The 23187-nt window shown below is 42.2% G+C and overlaps 1 protein-coding gene across 1 annotated transcript in view; it reads left to right on the top strand.

The window, feature by feature from the left end:
* LOC111221332 (ADAMTS-like protein 3) overlaps nucleotides 1-23187 on the top strand; it is a 229564-nt gene that overhangs the window by 141972 nt on the left and 64405 nt on the right. The window contains exon 6 of the mRNA XM_022744695.1: nucleotides 10417-10653. Coding sequence (XP_022600416.1) covers nucleotides 10417-10653 — 237 coding nt within the window. The remainder of the gene's footprint in view (nucleotides 1-10416; nucleotides 10654-23187) is intronic.

Here is a 23187-nt window from a genome sequence, read left to right as displayed (position 1 = left end):
ACAGTGACCACTTTGAATTGGTCATCTTGCCTTTGTTTGTGACCCCACAGACACACAGACATATCCCTACACACACACCTGTATATACTAGATTAGAAATTGTGTTTTACTCTGCTCAATTGTAAATAAATGCCTTTAAGTACAACTACTGGTGTGTTTAATGTTGCACAAGCGTGAATATTGCCAACCTCTACTTTGTAGAATTCCAATCCTTTAACTTTGATATGTCCCAGTGGGCTCACCACCTGCAGGAAGAATCAGAGGGATCCGGTGCATTGTGGATTGGGCAGCAGACCAAGGCGGGGGCCTTGGCGGTCCGATCCTCGGTTACGGAAACTGGTTTTTGGAACTTGGAACGTCACCTCTCTGGCGGGGAAGGAGTGGGAGCTTGTGGAAGAGGTCGAGCGATACCGGCTAGATATAGTCGGCCTCACCTCGACACATAGCGTCGGCTCCGGAACCCAAGTCCTTGAGAGGGGCTGGTCTCTCCTCTTTGCTGGAGTTGCTCCGGGTGAGAGGCGGAGGGCCGGGGTGGGCTTCTTGGTGTCCCCCAGGCTCTCTACCTGTACGTTGGAGTTTACCCCGGTGGACGAAAGGGTTGCGTCCCTGCGCCTTCGGGTCGGGGATCGGGTTCTGACTGTTGTCGTCGCTTATGCGCCGAACAGCAGTTCAGACTACCCGCCCTTTTTGGAGTCCTTGGGACGGGTGCTGGAAAGTGCCCCGAAAGGGGACTCCATTGTCCTACTTGGAGACTTCAACGCTCACGTGGGCAATGACAGCGTGACCTGGAAGGGTGTGGTGGGGAGGAACGGCCTGCCCGATCTGAACCCGAGCGGCGTTCAGTTATTGGACTTCTGTGCTAGTCACAGCTTGGCCATAACTAACACCATGTTCAAACATAAGGATGTCCACAGGTGCACTTGGCACCAGGACACCCTAGGTCGCAGGTCTATGATCGACTTTGTAGTCGTATCATCAGACCTGCGGCCGCATGTTTTGGACACTCGGGTAAAGAGAGGAGCAGAGTTGTCAACCGACCACCACCTGGTGATGAGTTGGATCAGATGGCGGGGGAAGACGCCGCGCAGACCTGGCAGGCCCAAACGGGTTGTGAGGGTCTGCTGGGAAAACCTGGCGGAAGAACCCGTCAAGATGATTTTCAACGCACACCTCCGGCAGAGTTTCGACCGCGTCCCGAGGGCAGTGGGGGACATTGAGTCCGAATGGGCCTTGTTCCGCTCTGCTATTGTTGAGGCGGCTGTTGCAAGCTGCGGCCGCAAGGTAGCTGGGGCCAGTCGTGGCGGTAACCCCCGTACCCGCTGGTGGACACCGGCGGTGGGGGAAGCCGTCAGGCTGAAGAAGGAGGCCTACAGGGCGTGGTTGGCCTGTGGGTCTCAGGAATCAGCTGACTGGTACCGGCGGGCCAAGCGGAGTGCAGCTGCGGCAGTTGCTGAGGCAAAAACTCGGACGTGGGAGGAGTTCGGTGAGACAATGGAGGAAGACTATCGATCGGCTCCAAAAAGGTTCTGGCAAACCGTCCGGCGCCTCAGGGGGGGAAGGCGGCAACTCGCTCACACTGTTTACAGTGGGGGCGGGGAGCTGCTGACGTCAACTGAGGATATAGTAGGACGGTGGAAGGAATACTTTGAGGAGCTCCTCAATCCCACCAACACGTATTCCGTAGAGGAAACAGAGCCAAGAGACCTGGGGATGGATGATCTAATCTCCGGGGCAGAAGTCGCCGACGTAGTGAAACAACTGCGCGGTGGCAGAGCCCCGGGGGTTGATGAGATCCGCCCTGGGTATCTCAAGGCTCTGGATGTTGTAGGGCTGTCTTGGTTGACACGCCTCTGCAACATTGCGTGGACATCGGGGGCAGTGCCTTTGGAGTGGCAAACCGGGGTGGTGGTCCCCATCTTTAAGAAGGGTGACCAGAGGGTGTGTTCCAACTACCGTGGAATTACACTCCTCAGCCTCCCTGGTAAGGTCTATGCCAGGGTACTGGAAAAGAGGGTCCGATCGATAGTTGAACCTCAGATCGAGGAGGAGCAATGTGGTTTTCGTCCTGGGCGTGGAACTGTGGACCAGCTCTTTACCCTCGCTAGGGTGCTGGAGGGAGCATGGGAGTTTGCCAATCCAGTCCACATGTGTTTTGTGGATTTGGAGAAGGCTTACGACCGTGTTCCCAGGGGCTCCCTGTGGGGGGCACTCCGGGAGTATGGGGTGGATGGCCCCTTGTTAGTGGCCATTAAATCCCTGTACCAAAGGAGTGTGAGTCTGGTTCGCGTAGCCGGCAGTAAGTCGGACCTGTTCCCGGTGAGGGTTGGACTCCGCCAGGGCTGCCCTTTGTCACCGGTTCTGTTCATAACTTTTATGGACAGAATTTCTAGGCGCAGCCGGGTGGTGGACGGGTTTGGTTTCGGTGGCGGGAGGATCTCGTCTCTGCTTTTTGCGGATGATGTGGTCCTCCTAGCTTCATCGAACGCCGACCTTCAGCTCTCGCTTGGGCGGTTCGCGGCCGAGTGTGAAACGGCTGGGATGAAAATCAGCACCTCCAAGTCTGAGGCCATGGTTCTCAGCCGGAAACGGGTGGATTGCCCGCTTCAGGTCGGGGGGGAGGCTTTGCCTCAGGTGGAGGAGTTTAAGTATCTCGGGATCTTGTTCACGAGTGAGGGTAGGATGGAGCGGGAGATCGACAGGCGGATTGGGGCGGCGTCAGCAGTGATGCGGGCGCTGAATCGGTCCGTTGTGGGGAAGAGGGAGCTAAGCCGGAAGGTGAAGCTCTCAATTTTCTGGTCGATCTACGTTCAGATCCTCACCTATGGTCATGAGCTTTGGGTAATGACCGAAAGAACGAGATCGCGAGTACAAGCGGCCGAAATGAGTTTCCTCCGCAGGGTGGCCGGGCTCAGCCTTAGAGATAGGGTGAGGAGCTCGGTCATCCGGGAGGGACTCGGAGTAGAGCCGCTGCTCCTCCATGTCGAGAGGAGCCAGTTGAGGTGGTTCGGGCATCTAGTGAGGATGCCTCCTGGACGCCTGGATGGAGGTGTTTCGGGCATGTCCCACCGGGAGGAGACCTCGAGGTCGACCAAGGACACGCTGGAGGGATTATATCTCTCGGCTGGCCTTGGAACGCCTCGGGATTCTCCCGGAGGAACTGGTGGAAGTGGCTGGGGAGAGGGCTGTCTGGACCTCTCTGCTGAGGCTGCTGCCCCCGCGACCCGGATCCGGATAAGCGGGAGACGACGAGGTGAGACTTTGATATGGTAATTTGGTTATAGTTAGTAAACTCTAATTGTTAATCAGAGTTCCAAATTAATGGTAATAAATTGAGACTGAAACCATATTGGCTATTTTTGATATTAATATTTTCTTAATTTATGATAAATAAATTGATAGACAACCAAAATCCAAGATATTTGGTGTCCAGCTCATGAGGCAGAGCTCAGACCAAACACTGCTATAGCCAAGTGTCATTCAGTATCCCCTTGCTGTCATATTTTTTATAGGTAAATAAAAATATTGTTCATTTACGAACAGTATTCATAATTTGTTTCAGTGTTGTCAACAATTTTAACTATATCAATAATAAATGCACATATAAATAATGAATGATAAGGAATATATAGGGAACAAAAATATTAACTGAATGGGGGCGAAGAGGTGAAATGCTGCCCCCTATGGATCTGGAGTGAGTAGAACGATCTTACACATTACACCTTTAAAGTATACCAGATGGAGTTAAACATCCCATACCAGCTGAGCTGAAGAAACCATACTGTGGATGCAGAGCTGGGGCTAAGTTTAAGGCTGGAGATGAAACGGGCTCGTGTAGGACCCAAATGCAGCACAACGGCAAGAGATAATTTGTAATGGCTTTTATTGAACACTTCACAGCAAGCAATATCGCAGATGAGCAGAAGTGAATGAGTTTAGAGTTCAGGGGGAGAGTCTGTTGCAGGGAGCACGGTTCGGGGAGGCAGAACCAGGACCAGGGAACAGCACCGTTCAGAATGAAGTGCCAGGTACTCACAGCTGTGGTAACGCTCAGGATGGCAGACGAGCAGGTCAAAGGCAGGCAGAGTCGGCAACGGGAGATCAGTCCAGACAAAAGTGCTGGAAAGACTTGCATGATGCGAAGAACAATCTGGCAATGAGTGTCAGGAGGTGCGTGCTTATGTCCAGGGTTGATTACTGATGAGGAGCAGGTGTGGAAGGTGGGAGAAAATTACTGGGTGCAGGGGAATGGGAAAAGCAGGCAGGAGACAGGAATGGATTGTGACAGGAGATATAAGAGTTTTCTACCATTGATCCTCATGGGAAATATCAACACCCTGGCTAACAAGTGTGATGAACCGGAGGCACTTGTGAAGAACCAGCGAGCATATCGTGAGTGTAGTCTCATGTTTCACGGAGACCTGGTTGACTCCTGACAGTTGGCTTCACTGCAGTATGAGCAAACTTAGTGCTATGTACCGAGGGAGTTCTCTCACATCATCGCCATACATTCATCCACTTTTTTTATTTTTTTATTGTAGAGTGTATAATTACAAAATATATCAACATGACACATACAATGAACAAACAAACAGGCATCACAAGAATACAACTTGCAAACAAAAAAAACAAAAAAAAAAAACAAAATCTTAAAGACAACACATAAAAGTCATATTTCTTTGAAGAACTCTTGTAAAGCACTTAATGTATCAGCACATTTATAATTTGGATACACTCAAAGTATTTTTTAAATTCCATCCTGAGGGGCTCAAACGATGGGTGAGACCTTGAGAACTTGGCCCGATGAATGTGAAATTTCCCTAGTAGAATCATTAAGTTAACAACCCACTGCACCTTCTTTATTTTATTAACATAATATAACCAACTAATAGAATAGTTGGATTGAGTGTAAAACTAATCTTCCATTTTCCCGCAGAATCCTGTCGTATACAGTACATTCAAAGAACAGATGTATAATTGTCTCTTCTTCTTCTCCTTCTTCTTCACAAAACTCACATTTTTGATCAATAGCAACACATATTTGTTAGTGGGATAAATAATATGCATAATTTTGTATCGAACTTCTTTTAGTTTATTTGGAATAACATATTTGTAAGGTAGAAGCTATACTTTGTCCCACTGAATATTGGAGAAATGGGAGTTCCATACAAATGTTCCTTGTGGAGAAATTTTTCCTTTTGCTATAGAAGTCATTTCTTATGTGTTTATTAGTACATTTAGGACTTATAATGTTTATTCCATTTACAAAGAACGTAGTTGCTATTTCTCTTGTCTCTCCACATAACATTTCATCAACTGATGAATTCAATTAGGGACTGCATTTATTACCATTTGATATTCTTTATAAGAAATTGGAAAAAAACTTCAGATCTAAGGAATTCTTCATAACCAAGAATCTGAGCTTCATTGCTCTGTAAAAAAAAAAAAAAAGAAAGTATTCTTGCTAATCCATTGTTGCAGATATAGTGACTTATTTTTTCTGGTTATGTATTCATTGTTCCATATTATGGTTTTATGGGGAGAGAAATTGTGGAAAAATAATTTGGCTGCCATAAGAACCTGCTGATGAAATATAGATAATTTTTTGGTAATTTTGATTCATTATAATTGTACTGTAGTAGAACTTGTAAACCTCCCATCTTTCCAAATATTTTCTGGGGTATAAAGTACCAGAGGGACTCTGGGGCTTTTAAACATTCTTTTATTCATTTCAATTTGAAGGTATAGTGCACATCCATAAAGTCAAGTATCTCCATACCATCTACACCTCTCGGACCTAAATGATGACATTAATTTTTCCAAATAAAATTAATTAGTTTGTTATTTATTTCTTTACATAAAGAAGGTTGGATGAAGAGACAGAGAGTGGGGAAAACAAAACTGTAGATACCATCTGCCTTACTCAAAAGAACCTACCTAGCAACGATAAATCTCTTTGAAGCCACATATTGAATATACAGTATATTTCGTTTTTTTGTGTTTGGGGTTTAAAATAATTTTCTTGTCGTTGGAGAACTGGGACATCCTTGGCAGACTGAAAATCTTTTAGTAATATTTGGATATAGCATGACACAACTGCTGATATCTTTATAAAGCATCCTAATACTGGAAATGAAAGTTTCTCCAAAACCAAAGGTTTGTAGTGACCTGAATAAGAATTGATGTTTGACTGTATCGAATGCCTTATAAAAATCCAAAAATAGAAGTAAAGCATCTGATTTTACATATTCAGCATAATCTGAAGTCAAGGATAACTCTAATGTTGTTACTGATGTGATGATTGGTCATGAAGCTGGTTCGAATTATATTTATGATTTTGTTTAAACCTCTCTTTAAATGTTTAGCAAAGATTAATGAAATAGTTTTATAGTCTATGTTAAGCAATGTTATTGGTCTCAAATTATCAATCAGAAGAGGGTCTTTATCAGGCTTGGGAAGAAATGTAATTATGCCTTGCTTCATAGTTGTTGTCATTTCTTCTTTATCAATGCATTCTTTTATCATATTGTGAGGAGATTCGATTATATTCCAAAAGATAAATTTCAATAGGCTGACCATCCATTCTGGGGGACTTTCCTTTTTTCATTTTACTAGCAGCTTCAAGAATTTCCAATTTAGAAATAGGTTTGTCACAATCCAATTTAAATTCATCTGATATTTGTGGATAAATTCTTTCACACCCTTGATACATTTTTCACTTGTCTGGTTGTAGTTTGATTTATATAAATCAGAATAAATCTTGAGCGTGTGATTCTCTATATCAGAAGAGTTAGAGATTATGACCTAATACATTTTTAAAGATGTGATATTATATCTTTTGTGATTCATTTTTTCTAGTGCAAAAAAATAGCTTGAATTCTTCCCTTTTCCCATCCATTTCACTCTGGAATGAATAAATGCTCCTCTGGTCATGTTGACATGTAATTGGTCTTTCTTTTCACTTCGTTTAAAAATGTCAGCTGCCATTACTTTTACTGATTTGCAAAAAGATTCATTTTTTAAAAGATTACAGTTAAACCTCCAATAATCATATTTTCTTAATTGGTTCTAATGTATTGGCAAGAGTAATGATTATCATTTTGTGGTGTGAAAAGGGGGCATAGTTATGCAGTGACTCAGGAACAAATTGTAATGTTTGGTAGGATAATAACCAAAGCTCAATTTGAGATCGTAGGGAACCATTTGCATTACTCCATGTATATTCTTTCTGGTCAGGATGCAGATAGCGCCAGACATCAATAACATTAAGTTGTTCACATAATTTGGAAATTACTTTAGTCTTTGAATGGGAGGATATTCTTGATGGTATCAATTTGGTCATCTACTGTTTCATTAAAATTTCAGCCAATAATTAGATGTGAACTTTGATATTTCTCCTTTATTTTTTTTCATTCTTCTACAAGTTGAGTAAACATGTTTTTCGCTGAGGTATTATTATTATAACCATAAATATTATTCACAATCAGGGTCCTATTGTTTATTCTAAGAACCAGAATAATCCATCTACCCTCTTTAGATAAGAAAGATTCTATTACATCTCCCTTGAATTTGTTTAACAGCATGGCAGCTCTCCCATCGTCATCACGAGTGATTCTCTTGAAGAAAAATTTGTGCGTCTACAGAGCAAAAAAAACCTTTTCTTTTAGAAACGTTACGTATGCCTCTAACATTAAGAGATACAACTTTGAGGTTGATAAAATTAGCGTCTGCCATAAATAGTAACTATAATTAAAAACAGAAAAGAAGAAAAAGGTTGATGCCTACAAACAGGAACAAGTATAACAGTAGAAAAGAGCTATTAAAGACTCAGCAATAGAAAGGAATACTCTGAACACTAATAGTACCTGGAGGTAGAATCTTAAACAGTCTAAAGGCCATGAAATTATTATCAGGCTACTTAATTATCTATTTGTCAACAACATTCATACAGTCTACAAACAGAGCTATTAAGCTACAAATCTGAAGGTGGGCATGTTGAACTGGATGATAATGGGGGATGGTGTCTTGTTCTCTCGGGGGTGCCCACTCGATGTAAGGTGTCAATCAGAAATCCAAGCTTGCTTCTATCTTCTGGTGCAATCTGGCTCATTATTTTCAAAACTTCCTCTCTTACATCTTCGTTCCCTTTTTCCGGAAGGAAAATCATCGTCACTGTCACTTTTTCCCCCGGTCTCTTTCACTTGAAATACGAACCCTTTCATCTCGTCTCTGACCTCTGTGATGTCTGCTATGTTCTTTATTTAGTCGCTGTTCAAATGTGAAGAAGTTCTCATTTAGCTCTCTGATGGCTTTCAGTATGTCTACATTAGAGACTGACTGTAGGCGACCACAAACTGTGAAATGTCTCATCTGGCTCAATGTCCACCATCAGTCCTCCTTTGCTCTTTCTTGCTTCTCATTTTGTCATTTCTGTTCAGTGGTTGCTGTTAGCTTTGTTAGCTTGCTAGCACTCAATTATAGCATGCACGTATCAGAGTATTTTGCCGTTAAAATACTTAACTTGTCAATAAATCCTCACTTATCAAATCGTCTAGCATAATCCAGTAGATTGGCAAATAATTAAACAACTGGCTTTGTAAGTATTGTTTGGTACTAAACTAGTGTGTTAAAACTTAGCACATTGCTTCCACCACAGTCTCCATCTTGCACGACATTCAACCACGAGCAGAGCCTGTGACATCTTTCACGAGACTGTTGCAAGAGGACAGACCCAGCACCCTGATGCATTCATTGCAATATCGGAGGATTTTAACCATGTCACTCTCACCTCTCACCTGACTGGCTTCACTCAGTATGTTGACTGTCCCACAAGGGAAAATAAGACACTTGATCTGTTGTATGCAAATATCAAAGAAGCCTGCACTGCTTCACCTCTACCACCACTTGGCAGATCAGATCATAATCTGGTTTTTCTTCAGCTTACAGTTTTCTAATTTGCAGCTGCCTACATTGTTGTCAAGAAGGGCCAACAGTCTACAGGTTCTCATTTCAATTTAATACTAAGTCTGAGCATGTGAGTTGCTGACACCGTGTCACTATGCTGACATGCCACCATTTTTATTGGTTTCAAAAATTCCCATTGTTAAAGTGAGAGTGCAGTCTCTTTTTATAATAAGTCTCTCTCCACATGAAAACAGTGGGAAATAAAACACTTTACAATGGATTTCGAGTAAAAATTGTTAATACAGAATAGAATACCTTTTCCCAGGGGAAAAAAGGTACATAATTGGGTCAAGTAGTTCTACATCAGCAGAGCAAAAGTGTGCAAAATCTCAATATCATCAATACTCACTTCACTCACTGCGAACAAGGCAGGCCATCTATTTATAAATTCAGAGAGGAAAAGTGAGTCCAGGACAACCTCCTGATGTCTACAGGAGAAGGTCTTCTGTGTTTTCTCCTTGACCACAGCTTGATTGTTTCTCTTTTTCACCTCTCTCAAGACAGCCAGCCTTTCTTCCTCAAGACTCTTTTGTTTCACCACTAGGGAGGGATGGAAGGAAGATGACCTCTGCTTTTCGTGTTTTTTTGATGTTCGCAGCTCTTAGTTGATGCTGACCTCAGGGTGTCCAATCTTGCAAAGTTTTGTGCGAAAATTTGCAACCTTTGTCTTTAGATACTGTTTCCACCCCTCATGGCTGGCACAAGTTCCTCTTTCTGTCAAGCATGGATGGGCATGCACCAAGACTTCACCATCCTCCTCAATTTGGGAATCACTGGGATATGCTGTGTATTTGAAGATCTCCTCAGACATGCCTTCAAGGATATCCATTCTTAGCTTTGATGGAGGGCTAAGAAGAGTGCCATTTGCTTGGAATTCTGGATTTATAATTTGGAGCTGAATTTCAGCAAAATATGAAAAGCGGGGAATAAGGAAGATTGGAGGCCAAGACGATGTTCTTGTTTCTGGAGCTGGATCTAAACTGACAGTGTGTGCACTGCTAAATGAGTGGTCAGAAGACCAACCTTCTCGATCAAGGGATCGAGAGCTTAGAGGGTTAGGAGAACAGCTGGGAGCTGAGCTGTCTAACATTTCCTCAGCTTGTTTCTCTGATAACTTCAGATCCAGACGTCCGACGACTAAAATCCTTCATCTGGTTCAAATATAGAACTGAAAACTACCAAGGTGTCAAAAGTGTATGTGGCTTAAAATTAGATAAAAGTCAATGTTGAGCTTCTGTCAGACAAACTCGCTGACACATGATCACAGAGGATATGATGTCATTGACAGGAGACCAATGAAACGTTACTATGATTAAAATCACAGATTACTCTGGTTTGTTAGACATTTTAATGTGGAAAAGTTACAAATTATAACTTTAAATGCAAATTTAATAAAGTGACATAGAAATGAATTCTAATCAATTATTGTGGTGTCTTTCCCTGTCCTCTCCTCAGGAATGCCCTGCAGAGTCAGGTGATTTCCGGGCCCAACAGTGTTCAGCCCACAATGATATCAAATACCAGGGTGTCACCTACGAATGGGTCCCAGCACCTTATGACCCCGCAGCCCCTTGTGCCCTGCAGTGCCAGGCTAAAGGGAGAATTCTCACTGTTGAGCTCGCCCCTAAGGTGCTGGATGGGACACGGTGCCGCACTGATGCCTTTGACATGTGCATCAGTGGAGTGTGTCAGGTAAGAGGTCAAATTATAAGTCAGATATGTCCAGTCAGACACCTCCACCATTTGTCTCATTAATTGTGTGAGTGAAAATGTTGCAATGGCATCAAATTAATCAAATCAAAACGAAACACAGGACAAATGTTTCCTTGGGCATGCAGGATTGTGAGGAGTCTACATGTAAATCCTTTTCTTTGCAGCTGGCGTTGTCATGTCTCTGTCATCCTCATATTTAACATACTGAACTGTAGGTTTTAGTATCCTCCATGGGACTGCAGAGGTTATGAGAGTGCACTGCTGATCGCTGTCTTTTAATGGCACTCAGTTAGTGAGAGACTCACACACGTGTTACTTATAGACTGGGACATTCAGTGTGCACATGAAAGTAACCAGAAATAAAGAGCAACAATGGATCCTTTGTTTTCTTTGGCACAGACCAACTGAACCAAACTACAGTTGGTTAAGCAATTTCAGTCTGATACACTGGTACAACCCTGTATCAAGTTTTAATTATTTCACTAACTCTATTTCATTTCACAAGGCAGTTTGATACCAAGTACATACAACATTAACAATGCGTTCACTTCATTGATCAACATGTTGCATTATTGTTTAAACAAATAACTAAGCCACTTCAATTTTATTTATGTGCCAATATCGCAAATGACTAATTTGCAGTATAAACTGCACAGTACATGACAGAGGAGGAGTCCTCCCCCAGGACAGACACATGCATCATTGTCATCTGTACAAAACACAGCAACATAGTAACTTTACAGTGAGGACAAATTATAGATCTATTGTAAACATATATGCACTTGATCTGGAGAGATGAAGACAGGTTGAGTCTCTTGGAGGACAAAGATCCAGATCCAAAACATCTAAAAGGAGGGGATGACAGCCAAGGGAGAGACAGAGGTCCCAGGGTGGAATAGCCTGAGTGAAGAGAGAGGACGAGGAGCAGAAAAAAGGGGGAGTGACAGGGTGAGGAAAGAAAGAGAGAGGCAGACAGTCTCAATGCTCATGTGCTGGAGGGACAACACAGAAACACATGGTTAGAGAGATGCAGTACTTTTCAGAAAGTAGTAGTCTTGTTGTCAGGACAGAGATAGACTGCTCTGTAAACCAGACCATGGTTATCTCTCGCCTCGACTACTGTAGTGCTCTTCTGATGGACCTCCCTTCATGCACAGTGAAACCCTTACAGATGGTCCAGAATACAGCAGCTCATCTGGTCCTCAATAAGCCTAAAAGGTCGCATGTCACTCTGCTGCTCATTGAGCTTCAGCATGTCACTACTTCAGTCACTAATGCTGCCTTCGGAGTGACTTCTGGGTCGGCTCCATCTACTTGAACTCAATCATTCAGCCTTATGCTCCTTCTCCTCCACTGTGTTCCTCCAAGGAATGTGGTCTGTCATCACCATCCCTGCACACAAGACAGTCTCAGTCCAGACTGTTCTGGTCTGTGGTTCCCTGATGGTGGAACAAGTTACCAAAGTCTATCAGAGCAGGAGTGTCCCTCTCTATCTTAAGAGAGCACTTCCTCTCCAAACACCTCTAACACCCTTACATGTCTACTGCTGCTTTCAGACAGAGTGCAGCAACGGCACCACTGCGCTCTGAAAGCCATTATTTCTAATGGCTTGTGCCACACCACAACTTGTTGCTATGTGCTGTGGCTTGCTCGGCGCAGCACGCCTTCCAGCAAGCTAGCGCAAGCAACCTAGTTGAACTTTGACCGCATGCAGCCAATTGAAACACGGCGATTGAAATACAGCACAATATGAAAATGGAGGGGAAACTGATCCTTTGTGTCTCTGAATACCCCCAAATGTACATCAGCAGGAAAGCCCTCTCTTTTGGCGACAGATTTCTACCCAAGTAGGTGTGACAGGTTTGTCTTAAGATATACAATCCATGGTTTTAATAGCCTTTAGCAGGTTGTGGGTAGGCACTGTAGCGTTAACGCCATATTTTAGAATTTACTCTCGTTGAAATGGGGCACCAGTCCTCTGGGAGGACAACAATGAATTACTTCATTGCCAAATTTATCAATCAAATATCGGAAGCCATGACTTCTCGATTCAATGGATCTCCAGTCTCTACATCAAAAGAACACGACAGGACAACAACTGGATGTAAATAAAGGAGTTTATTAACTAAACTACTATCTACAGAGTAAATGCAAGGTGTAATAATCATAAAGATGAAAATGATAATGAAATGAGCAGTGTGATGAGTTGGCAATGGTGGGAGAGAATATGTTATGGCTATACACTATGGCTATACAGCTAATGATACTACATCTACGAATTAGGTCTGATGATTAAATATTGCTATATTTCGACATCAACCGAGTCCTGAGCAGAGTGTTAAGTCCGGCCTACTGTGAGTTGCGCTGTAGCTGAAGACCCTCGGCTGGAACCCAGGTGCCTGTGGTTGCCATGGTAACCCCGGAGACGTGGGATCTAGGTGGAATCTCCTGGAGGCCGTGTCCCGTTATCACAGTGATCGATTCTGCCGGTGTCTCAGCGGTTCAGCTCTGGTGGAGTTTGCCAGGAGACTTTCTGTCTCGGGCACTCTTGATTTCTGCTCGGCTTCTCTGCAGGCAGTCGTGAAGATGTTATCTGCTAGTGTCTCTTGTGGGTTGATGCGAAATAAACTCTAATGCTCTTCACTTTGGCTGGATAACTTTAGAGGAGACTGGCGTTGACCAGATAACGCTAAAGTTGTCAAAATCTTCAAAAGGGAAAACTTGATGATGATTTAAAAGTTACAAAATTACTCTGAGGCACTTCTGTTGTTTTGGTTCAGTTGGTCTTGACTTGGCTTATAAAAATAAAAGATCGCGCATGTAGACAAAAATGACGTTACTTGGAGCTTGTGGCAAAGAAAAATAAAAGACGCGAAAAGTGCAAAAATGACTAAGAGCCATGGAGTTTGTGGCTAGCAGCTTAAAGCTAAGAGTTTACATGGCTACAGAGCCGGGCTTTGAGCCGGGACTCTGAGCTTTGAGCAAAGTTCTCAGCTTCTAATTTCTGCATCGTTTTCTAGCTTCAGCTTTTCAGCCTCTAGCTTTTAGCTTCGTTTCTCGCATCGTCTTCCTCCTTAGCATCTCGCCAAGTTTCTAACTTTTTCTCGTTTCTGTCACAATTCACTTTGCTGTTCTCCTGCTGTGGTGGAAATTTCCACTCACTCACCCTCTGGCCACACCTCATCAGCCAAATCTACCACACCTGGTGTTCCCAGCTGAGTCTCGTTAACTAGCCACTTTATAAGCAGCTCTGTTTCATGGCACTCAGCTCCAATTTCTAGTGCCTCATTTGCCTGACCTTCCAGGCAATAAACCTGTGGACTGAACTTCCCGGTACCGACTGGCTCGCCTCTGATCTTCTGCTTCTCGTTCTGGCCCCGGCAAAAAACACTACACCTTCCGTTTCGCTGACCACGATTTTTTGGCCTGTGAGTTTTCTGCCTCCGTCTGGGCTTTGGCTGTGTGGTGTTCACCAACTACAGTTTCTCCCTTGTCCTGCTGGTTTCGCCATCCCTTGCCTGCACCCAAAACAATCCTTCTGTTTTTCCCTCCGGATTCTCTGCACGCTGCCTATCCACCGGTTCTCCCACCCTGCTTATATCCCTCATCAAGCCTGCCTACCCCCCTTGGTCCCAGTGGGAAACTTCACACTTGCTCCTGGCGACCAATGAGAAACCCCGGTTGGGATTAGGCAAAGCCCGATGCAGAATACGAATCCGAATCGCAAAAAAACAATCAAGAAGTGATTGTGGTTGGACAGGCAAAGAGGAAATCGGCGAAACACCAGACAGGACAGGGAAAACCTGTTATTTGCGTGAAACAACCCAACAACAGTCCACAAAGCAGACGTGAAGAGCAGGAAAAACTCAAGGCAGATAAAAATCGTGGGTCAGGAACGGGAGGGCTGTAAGTGTGTTGCCGGAGGCAGAGACACGAGGAAGAAGAAGATTCAGAAAGGCGAGGGGGGAGCCGCCTCCCCCGATCGTACCGGGAAAAAGTCACGTCCCAGCAGCTTCATGCTGGCAAGCGTCAGGCATGAAGCGAAGAACCAGATCTGGGGCAACTGAGTGCATTGAAAACAGAGCTGCTTATAAAAATAGGCTACGTAACGAAGGGACTCAGCTGGGGGAAACACCAGTGTGGTAAGATTTGGCTGAATTGAGTGTGGCCAAGAGGGTTGACGTGAGTGGAATAATTTCCAACCACAGCAGGGAGAAACAAAGCAAAGTGAATTGTTGGACAGAAACGAGAAAAAGTTAGAAACTTAGGGCGAGAGATCTAAGGAGGAAGACGATGCGAGAAACGAAAAAGCTAAAAGCTAGAGGCTGAAAAAAGTGAAGCTAGAAAACGATATTGCAAAGAATTAGGGAAGCTGAGAACTTTTGCTACAAAAGCTCAGAACAGTCCCGGAACTCAAAAGCCCGGCTCGATGTAAAGCTCTTATTACTGTAGCACAAATCACTTGGCCTTGTCATTTTTCAATTTTCCGTTCTTTTTATTTCGCCACAAACAATGCAAAGTAACGTCATTTCTAAAGTCTACAATGCAGCGATTCTTTTTATTTTATATAAGGCCAAAGTCAAGACCAACTGAACCAATAACAAGAAAAAACACAGAAGTGGCCTCAGAGTTAATTTTGTAACGTTTTTAAATTTCCATTCAAATTCAAGTGTCCCTTTTTGAAGGGATTTTGACACCAACTTTAGAAAAGTTCATCTGGGTTCCAAACGAACCAAGTCTCCCTCTTAAAGATTAATCCAGCCAAAGTGAAAAGAGCGATTTAGATGTTATTTCGCATCAAAACCCACAAAGAGACACTATGCCAAGAGATAAACATTTGCAAGCGAACCAACCTGCAAGAGGAAAGTCCGAGCAGAAAATCAAAAGTGCCCGAGGGACAAGAAAGTCTGCCTTGGCAAAACGTCACACCCAAAGCATGAAGCGACACCCCGGCGCAGAATCAGATCACTGTTGATAACGGGAACACGGCCTCCAGAGATCCACTAAGAATCCCACCTCCGGGTTACCATTGGCCAAACCACAGGCACCGGGTTCCAAGCCGAGGGTCTTTCAGCTACAGGCGCAACTCACAGTGAAGGCCGGTCTAAAACACTATTCTGCTCAGGACTGGGTATTGATGCGAAATATAAGCAATATTTAATATCAAACCTATTGCTAGATGTGTATCATTAGCTGATATAGCCATAGGTTAGCCAAACATATTCTCTCCCACCAATTCTTCCAACTCATCCACCACTGCTCTTTCATTATTCATTAATGTATCAATCTTATGATTTATAACACCTTGGCATTTAACTCTGTGGAGATAGTTAAGTTTAAGTTAAATAAACTCCTTTATTTACATCAAGTTTTGTCCTTGTCGTGTTCTTTTGATTGTAGAAAGGGACGTGGAAGATCATTAATCGAGAGTCATGGCTATACCGATTATTGATGTGATATAAAATGGCAAATGAGTAAATTCATGTTGTCCTACCCAGAGGCAAACTGGTTGCACCCATTTTCAAACGAGAGTAAATTCTTAAGAATTATGGCGTTAACCGCTAATACCAGTGCCTACCCACAACCTGCTAAAAGGCTTATAAAAAAAACCATTGGATTGTATATAACTTAAGACAAACCTGTCCACCACTACTTGGGTAAAGAAAAATCTTGGTCGCCAAAAAGGAGGGAGCTTTCCTGCTGATGTAAACATTTGGGGGTATCAGAAGAGACAACAAAGGATCAAGTTTCCCCTCCATTTTCAAATATGTCTGGCATGTAAATTTCAAATCGCCGTGTTTCAAATTGGCTGCGAATGGCGGTCAAAGATTCAACTAGTTGCTTATGCGCTAGCTTGCTGGAGAGGCGTTGCTGCGCCGAGCAAAGCCAACAAGCCACCATATGGCAAACCAGTTGTGGGATATGTGGCACAAAGCCTAAATAGAAATAAATGGCTTTTCAGAGCGCAAATGGCTGCCGATTGCTTGCAAACTCTGTCGAAAGCAAGCAGTAGACAATGAATAAGGGTGTTAAGGAGGTTTGAATAGGAAAGTAGCTCTCTATAATGATAGAGAGGGACAACTCCTTGCTCTGATAGACTTATGGAAACTATGTCCACCATCAGGGGAACCACCAGACCAGAACAGTCTGGACTGAAGATCTATGTCTTGTGTGCAGGGATGGTGATGGACCGACCACCATTCCTTGGAAGGAACCACCAGTGGAGGGAGAAAGGGAGCATAAAGGATCATGAAATGATTGAGTTCAAGTAGATTGAAAAGCAGAGACCCCAGAAGTCACTCCCGAAGACACAGCAATTAGTGACTGAAGTTAGTGAGCATGTGCTGAAGCCTCAATCGAGCAAGCAGAGTGACATGCGACCTTTTAAGGCTTACTTGAGGAACCAAGATGAGCCTGCTGATATTCTGGACCAATTGTAAGGGTTTCAAGCTGTGCAATGAAGGGAGGTCATCAGAAGAGCATACAGTAAAGTCCGGGCGAGATGAGATAAACCCCATTGGTTCTGGTGTTACAGAAGGCAGTCTATTCTTGTCCTGAACAAACAAGGACTACTACTCTGTCTGAAAAGTAACTGCATCTCTCTAACATTGTGTTTCTGTGTCTGTCCCTCCTAGCACATGAGCATTGAGGCACTGGTTTCTGGCCTCTCTGCTTTTCTTTCCTCACCCTGTCACTATCCCCCTTTTTCTGCTCCTCGTTCCTCTCTCTATCCACTTCAGAGGTCCAACCCTGGAAACCTCTCTTTCTTCTCGCCATTGGCTGTTCATTCCCCTCCTTTTGTAGATGTTTTTGGAATCTGGATCTTTGTCCTCCAAGAGGACTTCAACCTTCTTCAATCTTCTCCCAAAAGATCAAGTGCATATTATCGTTTTACAATACAGATTCTATAATTTTCCTCCACTGTTAAAAGTTACTATCGTTGGCTGCTGCGTGTTTGTTACAGCATGACAATTGATGCATGTGTCTGTTCCTGGGGGAAGACTCCTCCTCTCGTCATTGGTACGTGTTGCAGTTTTATACTGCAAATTAGTCGCATTTGCGATATTGGCACGATAAATAAAATATGAAGTGGTTAGTTATTTGTAGTTTAAAACAATAATGCAAAGCATGTTGATCAAATGAACTGTGAACGCATTGTGTAATGTGTATGTACTTGTACTTCCAAACTGCCTTTTGTGGAAATGAAAAATAGAGTAGTTGAAATAAATTAAAACTTGATACAGGGTGTTACCCAGTGTATCAGGATCGTGAAAATTGCTTAATCAACTGTAGTTTGGTTCAGTTGGTCCCTGTTGCCAAAGAAAACAAAAAGACCATTGTTTGCTCTTAATTTTCTGCGTTAATTTTCATGTCACACTGGAATGTCCCAGTCTATAAGTAAACACGTTGGTGAGTCTCTCACTAACTGAGTGCCATTAAAAGACAGCGAGATCAGCCAAGTGCAACCTTCTCATACACCTCCTTGCAGTCCCCATGGAGGATACCTAAAAACCTACAGTTTCAGTATGTAAAATATTGAGGAATGACAAGACATGACCATAAAACGCCAAGCTGCAAAGAAAAAGGATTTTACATGTAGATCCTCACAATCCTGCACTGCCCAAGAAGAAACATTTGTCCTGTGCTTTTCGTTTTTGATTTGATTAATTTAGATGCCATTGACAACATTTCACTCACAACAAGTTAATGAAGGCGACAAAAATGGCTGGAGGTGTTGACTGGACATATCTCGACTAATATAATTTGACTCTTAACCTGGAACCACACTCCACTGATGCACATGTCTAAAGGCATCAGTGCGCACCTGTATGCCAATCCAGCACCTTAGGGGCGAGAGGCTCAAAGACAGTCGAGAATTCAACCCTTTTAGCCTGGCACTGCAGGGACAAGGAGCGGCTGCGGGTACATAAGGTGCTGGGACCCATTCGGTAGTTGACAACCCTGGATATTGATATCATTGGTGAGGGCTAGAACACTTGTTTTGGGCCCGCCGAAATTTCACCTGACATTCTGCAGGCCATTCCTGAGATGATGAGGACAGGAGAAAGGACACCACAATAAAATGATAATTAGAAGTTCATTTCTAATGCACTTTATATAAATTGCAATTTTATCAAGTTTAATTTGTAAACCTTTTCCAATTTAAAATGTTCTAACCAAACCAAGAGTAAATCTGTAGATTTAATTCATAGTACGTTTCATTTTGTCTAACCTTGTCAATCGACACATATATCCTCTGTGATCAGATATCCGTGTGTCAGGATGTTTGTCTGAGCAGAAAAGCTCAACATTGACTTTTATTCTAATTTTAAACGCCAACATATACACTTTTTGAGCCACCTCTGTAGGTTTTCAGTTACTAAATTTGGAAACCAGATGAAAGGATTTAGTCGTCGGAGTCCTCTGGAATTCTTGAAAAGTTAGTTCAGAAGAAATACAAGCTGAGAAATGTTAGACAGGACTCACTCCCAAGCTGAGTTCTCCCTAAACCCTCTCAAGAAGCTATCATCCCTTGATCGAGAAAGAGTTGGTCTTCTAACCAACTCAATTTAACAGTGCACACACTGCAGGTCTTAGATCCAAAGCTCCAGAAACTAAGAAAATCGTCTTTGGACTCCCAAAATCTTCCTTATTCGCCCCGCCTTTTTCATATATTTTTTGCTGAAATTTCCAGCTACCAAATTAATAAATCCAGAATTCCAAAACAAATGGCAAACTCTGTCTTACCCCTCCATTCGAAAAGCTTAAAAGAATTGGATATCCATTGAAGAGCATGGTCATGAAGAGAGATCTTCAAATACAACAGACGAATTCCCAGCGATTCCCCAAATTGAGCGAGGATGTATGCAAGTCGATTTGTGAATATACTGTCAAGTGGCCCATCCATGCTTTGACACCAGAAAGAAGAAATTAGTGCCAGCCATAGAGGTGGTGGAAACAGTATCTAAAGACAAAGGTTGCTAAATTTATCGCAAAATAAACTTTGGCAAGATTGGACACCCTGAGGTCCAGCGATCAACTACTAAGAAGCTTGCGAACATCCCGAAAAAACACACGAAAGCATGAGATCACTCTTCTCTTCATCCACTCTAGTGGTGAAAACAAAAAAGAGAGTCTTTGAGGAAAAAGAAAAGGCTGGCTCGTGTCTTGAGAGAAGGTTGAAAAAGAGAAACAAATCAAGCTGATGGTTGCAAGGAGAAAAACACACAAGAGACCCTTCTCCTGTAGACATCAGAGGTTGTCGCTGGACTCACTTTTCCTCTCGAATATAGTTGAAAATAGATGAACCTTGAACCTTGATCGCAAGTGAAGGAAGTGAGTATGTGATGATGATGGACGATTTTGCACACATTAATTGCTTCTTGCTGGATGTGAAGAACCTACTTGGACCCAATATAGTACCTTTTTCCCCTGGGAAAAAGTTATTTCATATTCTGTGTGAGTTAAACATTTTACTCGAAATCCATTGTAAAGTGGTTTTATTTTCCACTGTTTCATGTGTGAAGAGGGACTTATTATTAAAAAAGAGGACTTGCACTCTCACTAATTAAACAATGGGAATTTTGAAACCAATAAAAATGGATGGGCATGTCAGCATAGTGACACAAGGTGCTAGCAACTCACATGCTTCAGACTTAGGTATTAAATTTTGGAATTAATGGAAAGAACCTGTAAGACTTTTTGTTGGCCTTCTTGGACAGACAATGTAGCGCTAAAAGCTGCAAATTAAAGAATAAACACACTGTAAAGCTGTAAGAAAAAACCGAGATTAATTGAAATCTGATATCTGCCAAGTTGGTGGTAGAGGTGAAAAGCAGTGCAGGCTTTTCTTTGATATTTGCGTACAACAGATCAGATCTTGAGCGTGTGTTTATCTTTTCCCTTGGTGGTGGACAGTCAACATAACTGAAGTTGAAAGCCCAGTCAAGGTGAAGAAGGTAAGAGTTCGTACAGTGTTTTAAAATCCTCCGATATGGCATGAAAATGCTTCAGGGTGCTTGGGTCTGTCCTCTTGCAATAAAACTAGTCTGCGTGCAAAGGCATGTCAACAGGCTCTTTGCCTCGTGGTTTTGGGAAGTCGTGGCAAGATGAGGACTGTGTGGTGGAAGCAATGTGCTAAAGTTTTTAATCAACCAACATAGTTTTAGTAAACCAAAAAATCAATACTTTACAAAAAGCCAAGTATGTTGTTAAATTATTTGCCAAAATCTACTGGATTATTCTGCTAGGACGAAGTTTATATAGTTGGAGGATTTAATTTGGACAAAGTATAAGTATTTTAACGGTGCCAAAATACTCTGATACGTGCATGCCATGATAATTGAAGGTGCTTTACAAGCTAAACAAAAGGCTAACAGGCTAACCAGCTGAAACAGACAATGAACAAGAAATTGAAAAGCAAGAAAGGAGCAAAGGAGGGACGTGAGTGTGTGGGGACCATTGAAAAAAAGCCCAGATGAGCAGCATTTTCCACAGTATTTTGGCGTCGCCTACAGTCAGTCCTCTAATGTAGGACAGTTACTGAAAGCCATCCTCAGAGAGCTAAATGAGCAACTTTCTTCACATTTTGACACAGCGACTTACAATATAAAGACACATTAAGCAGACCATCACAAGAGGTCAGGAGAGCGAGATGCAAAGGTGTTCTCGTATTCAAATGGGTGAAAAAGAAGCACACGGGGGAAAAATTGACAGGTGACGAATGGATTGTTCCTTCCGAAAAAAGGGAACGAAAGATGTAAGAAGGAGGAAAGTTTTGAAAATAATGAGCCCAGATTGCACCAGAAAGATGTAGAAGCAAGGCTTTTGAGATTTCTGATGACACTTAACATCGAGTGGGGCAACCCCCGAAAGAAACAAAAAGAACCACCATTCCCCCATTAATTCATCCAGTTCAAAAAACATGCCCCACCTTCAGATTTGTAGCTTAATAAAGCTCTGTTTGTAGATTATGAATTTGTTGTTGACAAATAGATAATTGAAGTTAAGGCCTTTTGATAAATAATTTCATGGCCTTTAGACTGTTAAGATTCTACCTCCAAGGTACTATTAAGTGTTCAGAAGTATTGCCTTTCTTATTTGGCTGAAGGTCTTTAATAGCTCTTTCTAACTGTATACTTGTTCCCTGGTTTTGTAAGGCATTTCCCAAGTCCTTTTTCTTCTTTATTCTGTTTTTTTTAATTTTTATAGCTTAACTTTTATTGGCAAGACTGCTAATTTTATGCAAACCTCAAAAAGTGTATCTCTTAATGTTTTAGAGCATAACGTAACGTTTTCTACAAAAAGAAAAAAGGTTTTTTTTGCTCTGTAGACGGCACAACATTTTTTCTCAAAGAGAACTTCAACTTCGTTGGATTGGACCGATGGAGAAAGAGCTTGCCATGCTGTTAAACACAAATCAATCGGAGATGTATAATAGAATTCTTTGCTGTATGCTACAATGAGGTAGATGATTAATTCGTGGTTCTAAGAATTAAACAATAGGACCCTGATTGTGTATATCACACCTAAAATAATTAATTAACCTCAGCGAAAAAAACCACTGTCTTTAAACTCACACTTTGTAGAAGAATGAAAGAAAAAAATTAAACGAAATATATTTCAAAAAAGTTCCAACATTCTGAGAAATTACTTGGCTGAAAATTTTAATGAAAACAAGTATAGAGACCAAAAATTGATACCAATTCACAAGAATATCCCTCCGCATTCAAAGACTAACTAGTAAATTTCCAAATTATTGAACAAACTAATGTTATTTGATGTCTGGCAGCTAGTCTGCATTCCTGGACCAGAAAGAAATCGAATACATGGAGTAATGCAACATGAGTTTCTCCCTTACATCTCAAAAATTTGAAGCTTTGGTTGATTTATCCTAACCAAAAACATTAGCAAATTTGTTCCTTGAGTCCACTGCATGAACTATGCCCCCCCTTTTCACACCACAAAACTGAATAAATCATTACCTCTTTTGCACAATACATTAGAAAACCAATTAAAGAAAATATGATTATTGGGAGGTTTAAACTGTAATCTTTTACAAGAAAATATGAATCATTTTTTGCAAATCCAGGTAAACATAAGTAATGGCCGAAGCTGACATCTGGTTTAAACGAAGTGAAAAGAAAAGAACGCCAATTACATGTCACACATGACCAGACGAAGCATTCTATTTCATTCCCAGGCATCTGTTATAATCAATGATCGAGGGGAAAAAGGGAAGAATTTCAAAAAAGCTATTTTTTTTGGCACTAGAACAATATCATGAAATCACCAAAAAATTAAAATATCACATCTTTAAAAATGTATTAGTCAGTTAATCTCTAACTCTTCTGATATAGAGAAATTCACACGCTTCAAGATTTTATTCTGATATTTTATATAAATCAAACTTACAACCAGACAAGTGAAAAAAAATGTATCAAGGTGTGTGAAAGAATTAATCCAACAAATATCTAGATGAAATTAAATTGATTGTGGAATCTCTCTCTTTGG

The sequence above is a fragment of the Seriola dumerili genome, unplaced genomic scaffold, assembly GCF_002260705.1.
Source record: "Seriola dumerili isolate Sdu_G_001 unplaced genomic scaffold, Sdu_1.0 BDQW01000003.1, whole genome shotgun sequence".
Taxonomy (NCBI): domain Eukaryota; kingdom Metazoa; phylum Chordata; class Actinopteri; order Carangiformes; family Carangidae; genus Seriola; species Seriola dumerili.
This window is presented reverse-complemented; position numbering and strand designations above follow the sequence as displayed.